Here is a 9,189-nt window from a genome sequence, read left to right as displayed (position 1 = left end):
TTCAGTTTTGATAGTGTTCTATGATGGGCAAAAGTTTTAATCCAGTTTATCTATTTTTCTCTTTTTAAAAAAATTTTATTTATGTAGTCATGAGAGACAGAGAGAGAGAGAGAGACAGAGAGGTAGAGACATAGGTAGAGGGATAAGCAGGCTCCCTGTGGGAAGCCTGATGTGAGACTCGATCCCAGGACTCTGGGATCACAACCTGAGCTCAAGACAGACGCTCAACCATTGAGCCACCCACGTGCCCAGTTTATCTATTTTTCTTTAGTTGCTTGTGATTCTGGTGTCATATATTAGAAACCATTGCCTAACTCATGGTCATAAAGATTTACACCTGTGTTTTAAGAGTCTTACAGTTTTGGGGCGCCTGGATGGTATAGTCACTTACGTGCCTGACTCTTTGGTTCCGATCTCAGTATCATGGGATAGTGCCCCACATCCAGCTCTTGGTTTAGTGCAGAGTCTGCTCAAGAGTCTCTCTCCCTCTCCTCTGCCCTGCTGCTTATGCTCTCTCTCCCTTTCTCTCCCTCTCAAATCAATCAATCAATCTTAGAAAAGTATCTTACAGTTTTAACTCTTATGTTTAGCTCTTTGATCCACTTTGCATACAAATATTTATATGTACGTGATACAGGGATCCAAATTCACCTTTTGCCTGTGGATGTCCAGTTGTCCTAGCATGATATGCTGGGGTTTTTTTGATATGCTGTTTTTGTTCCTTAATCTGTTTTGGATATTTTTCATGCCATCCTCTATCCTCTCACATATATCCCATGTATTAAACAGCTTCTAACATGCTGCCCACAAACACACTTTCTTCCCAGTGTGTCCTAGATTGCAGTCTTAGTGGGACATGCCTGCCCTCTGGGATTCCCCAGAGTGCTCCTTCCCAAATTTCCATCACTTCAATCCCTTGGGAGCTTCTTGGGCTCCCAACCTTCCCACCTAAAGAGAAGAATCGACTTTTTGGGGGTTATGGGTTAAAACATTCCATTGTTCACTCTGGACACCTTGCTATTCCTTTTTAATTTTTATTTTTTAATTCATTTCTGCTAGTGACCATCCTCTTTCTCAGCAGAGTGACAATGCCAGAGTTTTGTTTCATTTGTTTCTATTTGTACAGCGCAAGGATACATTGAAAAGTGAATAAGACCAAAATCAAGATTCCCTATCAGGTATTCTGCTGTGATCTGCACACAACCCCTTAAGCCAAAATGACCTTTGCAGCCGGGGGAATTTAAAATCTCAGCATTTGGCATCAGAGTTCCTGTTAGTGTCTGCATGGCTTCCAAGCAGGACTGTGGGCCTCTCTCTGCAATTTGTGCTCATGTATATGCATCTCATTAGTAATCTGAGGTCAACAGTAATCTGAAAATCCCTGGCTGTGAGGGCAACTGGGTAGGGGGCATGAGAAGGAAGAGATTTGGAATCAGCAGTATCAGAGAGGAGCTTGAGTTTGTGCATGAGGGTGGAGGTGTTCCAGACAAAGCAAACATGGGTGGAGAGATAGGGAGTTAGGGAGCTTGATGTAGGCTAACCTGGCTCATTTGACCTGGACCAGAGAGCTGACCCTCCCAGAGACACACCGGAGATGAAGAAGATGACTCTGCACCTCACATCATTTCACCAGTTGGCCTACAAGACTGCCCTCCTCTTACTGAGATGGAAATAAAAGAAAAATTTCCAAACCCCTTGAAAAAAAAAACAGATTGATTTATTCATGAGAGACACAGAGTGAAAGACAGAGACGTAGGCAGAGGGAGAAGCAGGCTCCCTGCAGGGAGCCCCATGCAGGACTTGATCCCAGGACCCCGAAGTCACTACCTGAGCCCAAGGCAGATGCTCAATCCCTGAGCCACCCGGGTGCCCCAAATGTTTTATCTATCCCTGAGTTGAAAAGTGTAACCTTACCCTGTGAGTGTGTGAGCCAGTGAACAAACTCCTCTTTGGGAGTTGACTTTCTGCAGGCTCTTAATAACCCCTGAGGAATTAGGTCTCTCTGCCTATTCTTCTGGACCTGTACACCCATCTGCCTTTGGCTGCTGAGGGGGCAGGAATGGCCATGCCCAGGGAGACATCGCCTTGCTGGTACAAGGACGGTTTTACTCCAGTGTATTCTTAGGATCATATGCCTGCATGTGTGCGTGTGTGCACGGGCACTGGGGTGTGTGGTTTTTGCAGACAGGGTGAGGAATAACAGGAGTCGTGTCGTTTAATGGGAATATAAGGCAAAACAGACATGTACCACCAATGGAAATATCGATTTCCTTTAACGGGAAGTGACTCTTTAGCATATGTATTTATTAAACTCAGATTCAACTCAAATACACGAATAGGGACTGAGGCTTTGCTCTGTGACGCCTGTCGCCCTGTGGCTTTCGGGGAGTCCACGGGACGCCAGGGCAAAAAAAGGAGCGAAGACTATCCAAGGACAGGGAAAGGCCCCCCGAGGTCAGTGGAGAAGAGACAAAGCCAACGCTGGAGGTTGGGTGTCAGTGAAAGGAGAGCTCAGGGAAGGTCACGTCCCAGGAGGTCTCCCGCTCCTGGGAGAGCGGCCCCGGGGGGCTCTGAACAGGTCGTACCACTAGGGATGGGGCACGACGGACGAGCCCGGGGCCGTGCAGGGGCACCCCACCGGCGGTGAAGCGGTTATCGGGTGAGATGAAGTCCGAGCTGCAGGGTCAGTCCGGACTGATCTCCTGCCAGGCCGAGGACCGCAGGCGGCAGAGCAGCAGGCCGAGCAGCAGCGCGCCCCCCAGCAGCACGAGCACGCGCCGCCACCGCCGCCCCCGCGCCCGCCCCCGCCCCGGGCCGCCCGCCGCCAGCCGCTCGCACACCCGCCGGAGCCCGCCGTCCGGGGCCGCGCCGCGCAGCTCCGCCGCCAGGCGGTACACGTCGTTGGTGAAGGGCGCGTCCGCGTGCTCCCGCGCCAGCCGCGCCGCCAGCGCCAGCAGCTCCCCCGCCTGCGCCTCGCGCTCGGCGCCCTCCGCCCGGTTGTCCAGCGCGCACACGCGGCCGCCGCACTCGGCCACCAGGGCCCGCAGCGCGCGGTTGTCGGTGGCGCGCACGTAGTCGTGGGGCGAGGCCCCCGCCAGGTCCTCGCGGCGGGTGAAGACGACCACGGCCCGCGCCAGCACGCCGGGCCCGAACAGCTCGCGGACGCCGCGCACGGCCTGCTCGTCCTGGGCGGTGAAGCGGCCCAGCTGGGTGACCAGCAGCAGCGCGTGCGGCCCGGGCGCCGACAGCAGGTAGCAGCGGCCCCGCTCGGCGCAGCCCGGGTCGGCTCGGCGGCCCTCGGCGCTGAAGAGGTCCGGGGTGTCGGTGACCTCCACGCGCCAGCCGGCCCAGCGGCGGCTCCCCAGGGCGCACGTCCTGGTCACCGGGGCGGCGGCGAGCCTGGACGGGAAGCGCCTGTGGCCCAGGATGCTGTTGCCCGTGGCGCTCTTGCCCGCGCCGGTCCTGCCGACCAGGATTAGCCCGAGCCGGGGCTCGCGTGCGGGGGACACGTCGTCCCCGTCTTCGCGACCTGTGGGGACGGCAGAGGAGGCGTGGGCCGCGGTGCCCCGGGGAACCCAGGAGAGCACCGGCGCCTTGGGCTTCTGCTTCTGCACCCGGGCTGTTCCCAGGCGCTCGCTCGGGTCAGACCTGGGGCGTCTTTAGCGTCTCTCTTCCCTCTTTGGCTGCAGCTCGTGCACCTGCACCTGGACCAGCCCCCCCCCCGGCCGGTGCGCATCGGTGGCGGGGGCGGGGAGGTGGACCCCTGGACGCTGGCAGGCCCGAGACTGCAGCCCAGGGCGTCTTGGGTGGTGCGCACCGTGCAGGGCTGTGGCGCACTTGACAACTCCCGTGGCCTCTGGGCCACTGCTCCCAGGCGTCCCGTCTGGGCCAGGAGAGGCGGAGGACGCGGGAGGCCTGGGAGTGAAGTGCTGCCTGGAGCCCCGGGCACCCGGGCTGGGATGCCAGCCCCAGTGCGTGCCAGCAGCGTGACCCTGGGCAGGCTGCTTAATCTGAGTGTTAGACCCCTCTGCACAAATGGGAGTGGCGACAGAATTGTTTCTCCCAGGGTCTCTCCCCTTCTTCCCAACACCCCTCTCCGTTCCTCCCTGGCTCTTAAACCTGCTGCCAAGAAGATACCTGTGAAGCCCCCATCCTTGTTCTCTCGCACATTCTACCTGTGTGGAATCGTGTTCCGCCTACTACATGGTGTTGTACCCTCCACATCCTCTTCTGAGGGGGGGTGTCACGGTAGATGTCTTATCCTCATTTTACCCTTGGGGATTGGAGGCACAGACTAGTCAGAGAACTTACTATCTCACAGTGGGGCAGGGGCAGAGATGCAGCGAAAAGGCAAATCCGGGGCTCTTGCTGCTTCACCCCAGCCTGGAGACACCTCGGGATTTGGTTCTGCCCAGTTCTGAGTTATCCCATCACCGGGTTCCCCAGAGGTGGCATCTGGGGGCAAGTACACCCCAGGATGTAGGTTCTTACCATAGGCATTTTCTTCATCTCTTGCCATCTTCCGCCCTCCCATGCTTGCCTGGAAGAGTTCCAAACACAATTGGTTGGTTCACTCGCTCATTCATTCATCTGTCACCCCTACTTACAATGGGTCAGGCAAGGTCCAAAGAGCTGGTGACACCACAGTGAAAAAGGCATGGTTCCTACCTTCCCCTGAACATCAGAATTTAGCGAAAAACATTGGAAGGACCTGGCTAGCGTTGGAAGGATACCGTGAGAACTTTTGGGGGGCTTGGCTTGTCTTTCCAGGGACCCCAAATACAGAAAGCAGATTATAGCGCATCCTCTGTGTCAGCGAGGTAGCTTTAGATGCTAGTTTTCCCAGGTCGTTTTGTATCAGTGACCTAAGCTGTGGGTACTAAGTTTTCCCAGGAGGTTCCACAGCCAGGGGAGACTTTGGAAAACCCTGGGAATCAGGAATTTGCTCAGTGACTCGGGGAAACCGCCTGAGGGTGGTTGGCCTGGGGAAAAAGCAAGAAGAGAATTTGCCTTTTGTTTTTGGAAATTGGAAAGAGAATATATCTGATCTGAAGAGCCTATGATCAGCTCTCAGAAAGCCAAACACTTTGCTTGTGCAATTTGTCTGAATATGATCTGTGTGCTGGAGACATGGGCCACTGCCCTCTGGCTCCTACTGTCCTTGCCCCGAATCTGAGGCCTCTCAGAGTAAGTGATTTTACCCAATTCCGACCTGATTTAATGCAGTTAAACACTCAGTGAACAAGTTTGCCTGAGCACCGGAGTGCCTGGACACAAGCACACAGCCTGTGCCCCTGGATTGCCTGATACTCAGTCCAAAGCTTTTTGTGTTTCTGCAGTAACACCCTTGCCACGTCCCCAAAGTCCTCAGTAAAGTTCACTCCACAGGCCTTAGGTGATTAGTTATCTTATGCATCCAAATCAGCAAAGTCCCATAACTGACCCCTGAGCAGAAGTGAAGAAACAGCCAGAAGATTCAGTGCACAGAACAAGAATGCAGCTACAGCATGAAGTCCTTGTCAATGCTGGAAATGAGAAAGTGTGCTGTAGGCAATTCACCGAACTCCTGGGCTCTTTGGAACCTCTTACAAGGTTTGGATGGGGATTTGGAAAGCTCTTCCAGAGTTTTTGAGAGCTCTAATCTGGGTTACAAAGGTCGTAGTCATAGAAGAATGTAAAACATGGAGACTCCTGTAATCTTAAATGGCATTGGAGATTATTTAGTCCAGTGCTTCTGAACCTGCTATCTTTTGGAAGTATCTAGGGAATCTTTAAAATATATAATTCTTTGACATTTCAATTCACAGATCTGTACTTTAAAAAGAAAATAGGGATGTCTCGCCCCAGCCCTTGAGTGGTTCTAATGCATTTGGTCCATACTCTGAGTTTCTGAGCCATTCCTCCTGTCCAGCCCCATCATTTACAGCCGAGTGTGAAGAGGGCCCGCAGCCCCCAGAGCCCTGGGTGGCTTGGGCCCCGGGGGAAGGGATGTGTAAAGGCACATGTAGGGCAAGGATTTGAAGACCTTGTTCATCATGGTCGCTGGCTCCTGGAAGTCCCTGTCATGCACAGGGCTGAGGAGGGGGAGTGTTTGAGGAGGATCCAGCTCACATACATAACTTTCACTTTGTAATGCCTTCTGAGATCGGACAGGCCGCAGTAATACCTTTGGCATTTGCTGCATATGCACTCAGGGAGTTTTTGCAGGCTTCTCTGGGGTACCGTGTTCCTGCAGTTCCTTCTAGCAAATACCTTTATTACTAGTAGGGGATTAGGGAAGGAGAAAGGATTGAGTCCCAAATATGAAGGTGTGCACTCCACAGCTAGAGGAGATACTTACCACTTCTGAACTTACTTTTTTTTTCTTTTTAAATTTTATTTACTTATTCACGAGAGACAGAGAGAGAGGGAGGCAGAGGCAGAGGGAGACTCTCCACAGGTGGAGCAGGGAGCCCCATACGGGACTCCATCTCAGCTCCGAGGATCATGACCTGAGCCCAAGACAGATGCTTCACCGACTGAGCCATGCAGGCGCCCTGAACTTACTTTCTTTGAAACTCAAAGCATCCTTAAAAGCCTGGAAGTGTGAAGGTGTCCTTTCTAGATCCCACGCCCCCTCCTCAGAGGAAGTAGGGTGCGGGTAGGGTACGGGTAGTCACTCAGTGAGCTACACACAGGTCCTGAAGTCTTCACAGCTCCCACACCTGGGCGACCCCCTTCCCCGTATGGGCTCACCTTTCCAGCAGCGATGGTGACAGGCTTTGATGTTGGCTGGAGAGGCCCCTGACCTAGTGCTTTCCCTTCAGTTGGTCTTGAGCGCAGAATGCTGCTCCTCCCAGTGCAGGGAGGAAGTCAGGGCCTCTCAGAGCTCAGAGCCCCAGAGGGAGGGCCCAGGGGTGCCGACTTAAAGGGACAGGAACATGGGCCAGCCAGTGACACTTCTACATCTTTTCCCATGCAAACCTCATCCCCTGCTTTAGATGATGGTGATGTTTCCCACTGGTCCCCATGACACCCCATCTTGTCCCCAGCACAGGCTGTAACCTCAAGAGAAGAGCAGTTTAGATTTCTGAGGCCTGTGTTCAGTTCCAGCCTCTACCCACGAATCGTATCTCCAGTTGCCTTTTATTCTTGGGGGTGTTTTCCTATGAAATGGCCTCCTGAGAGTCTCCCTCCGCAGGGCAGGATTCGGGGAGGCCTTGACTGGAGATCAGTGTGGACAGGGTCACTGGTGTGGTCCTCTCTGCCAGTCTCATCATTTTTTTTTTTAAGATTTTATTTGTTTATTCATGAGAGACACAGAGAGGCAGAGACATAGGCGGAGGGAGAAACAGGCTCCCTGTTGGGAGCCTGAGGCGGGACTCAATCCCAGGACCCTGGGATCATGCCCTGAGCTAAAGGTGAATGTTTAACCCCTGAGCTGCCCAGATGCCAGTCTCATCTTTCTTAAAGAAAAGGAGGACTTTTCCAGTTATTAAAGATCAGACAGCAGGAAGGGAATGTAAATTTTTCATACAAGGCTTAAACTAGCCTCAGACCTGAGTTTTGGTTTCCTCTCTCAGGAGGGTCATGGGGGAGGTGAGTAAAATAGCCAGCCGTTATGTGGAGAGAAGGCTACAACAGGAAATGCTGATACGGACCCTGGACCTGGGTAGGTCATTAATCAGCTCAGATCTTGCCTAACTCACTTAAACTTTGTGGAGTTAACTTCAACCAAAGCTAAATGGCTGGAATCTTTTTACCCATTCTCGCCAGCTCATTCTCTCTAGTGATGATACCTACCCCACTACCCTCCATCTTGTCCCTCTCCCCAGCTTTAATGAGATATAATTGAATTGTAACACTGTGTAAGTTTAGAGGGCACAGTGTTGATTTGATGCACTTACATGTTGCAAAATGATTAAGGCCATAGGATTATTAGTTAACACCTGCATCACATCACAGAATTACCATTGCTTTTTTTTTTTTTTTTGAGTGACAACATTTTTTTAAAGGTTTTATTTATTTATTCATGAGAGACGCAGAAAGAGAGGCAGAGACACAGGCAGAGGGAGGAGCAGGCTCCATGCAGGGAGCTGGATGTGGGACTCGATCCCGGGTCTCCAGGATCAGGCCCTGGGCTGAAGGCGGTGCTAAACCGCTGAGCCACCCAGGCTGCCCTTGAGTGACAACATTTAAGATCATCTACTCTCTTAGCAACTTCTTATGTATGATAGAGTGCTATTAACTCTCACCGCTGTGCTGCACATTAGACCCCCAGAACTTACTCATTTTATAACTGGAACTTTGTAACTCTTTGACCAATATCTTCCCCATTCCCCTGTCCTTCAGCCCCTGGTAACTACTCCTATACTCTCCATTTCTATGAGTTTGGCTTTTAAAAATTCCTCGTAGAAGTGATATTGTACGTATCTGTTGTTCTGTGTCTGGCTTATTTCATTTAGGACAATGCCCTCAAGTTCCACCCATGTTGCAAATGACAAGATTCTTCTTTCTTGTGGCTGAATATAACATTTATATCTATATATCTCTATCTATCTATCTATCTATCTGCCTATCAATATACATATATATATTTTATCCATTCATCTACAGATGGACACTTTGGTGGTTTCCATGTCTTGGCCCTTGTGAATCATGCTGCAGCAGACATGGGAGTGCAGATATCTCTTCAAGATGCTGCTTTCATTTCCCTTAGGTAAATACCCAGAAGGGATTACAGGATTACATGGTAATTCTATCTGTAATTTTTGGAGGGCCCTCCATACTGCTTTCCACAGTGGCTGCACCAATTTACAGTCCCACCAGCAGTGCACAAGGGTCCCCCTTTCTCCACATCCTTGCCAACACTTGCTGTCTCTTCTATTCTTGATGACAGCCATTCTGACAGGTATGAGGTGACATCTCATTGTTGTTTTGATTTGCATTTTCCTGACGGTAATGACACGGAACACTTTTCATGTTACCTATCAGCCATTTGTATGTCTTCTTTGGAAAAAAATGTCTATTTAGTTCCTCTGCCCTTTTAAAAATTGAATTGTTTGTTGTTGTTGCCGTTGTTTTAAGATTTTATTTATTTGAGAGAGAGTGAGCATGAGGGGGAAGGGTCGAGGGGGAAGGAGAAGCAGACTCCCCACTGAGCAGAGAACCTGTTTCTGGCTCCATCCCAGGACCTTGAGATCATGACCT

General features: G+C 51.6%; 1 protein-coding gene across 1 annotated transcript; it reads right to left on the bottom strand.

Annotated features, from left to right (window-relative positions):
• Positions 1-2,684: 2,684 nt before the first annotated feature.
• Positions 2,685-6,792, bottom strand: GIMAP1 (GTPase, IMAP family member 1). Its single transcript, XM_055334759.1, has 3 exons — positions 6,736-6,792; positions 4,492-4,540; positions 2,685-3,529 (listed from the first exon to the last, which is right to left on the bottom strand). The coding sequence occupies exons 2-3, from the start codon at positions 4,532-4,534 to the stop codon at positions 2,685-2,687; spliced, it is 888 nt and encodes a 295-aa protein (XP_055190734.1). The 5' UTR covers positions 4,535-4,540; positions 6,736-6,792.
• Between the last annotated feature and the right edge of the window lie 2,397 nt (positions 6,793-9,189).

The sequence above is a fragment of the Nyctereutes procyonoides genome, unplaced genomic scaffold (genome assembly GCF_905146905.1).
Source record: "Nyctereutes procyonoides isolate TBG_1078 unplaced genomic scaffold, NYPRO_anot_genome, whole genome shotgun sequence".
Lineage (NCBI taxonomy): Eukaryota > Metazoa > Chordata > Mammalia > Carnivora > Canidae > Nyctereutes > Nyctereutes procyonoides.
The sequence above is the reverse complement of the archived record's forward strand: the minus strand, read 5'-3'. Positions and strand labels throughout refer to the sequence as shown.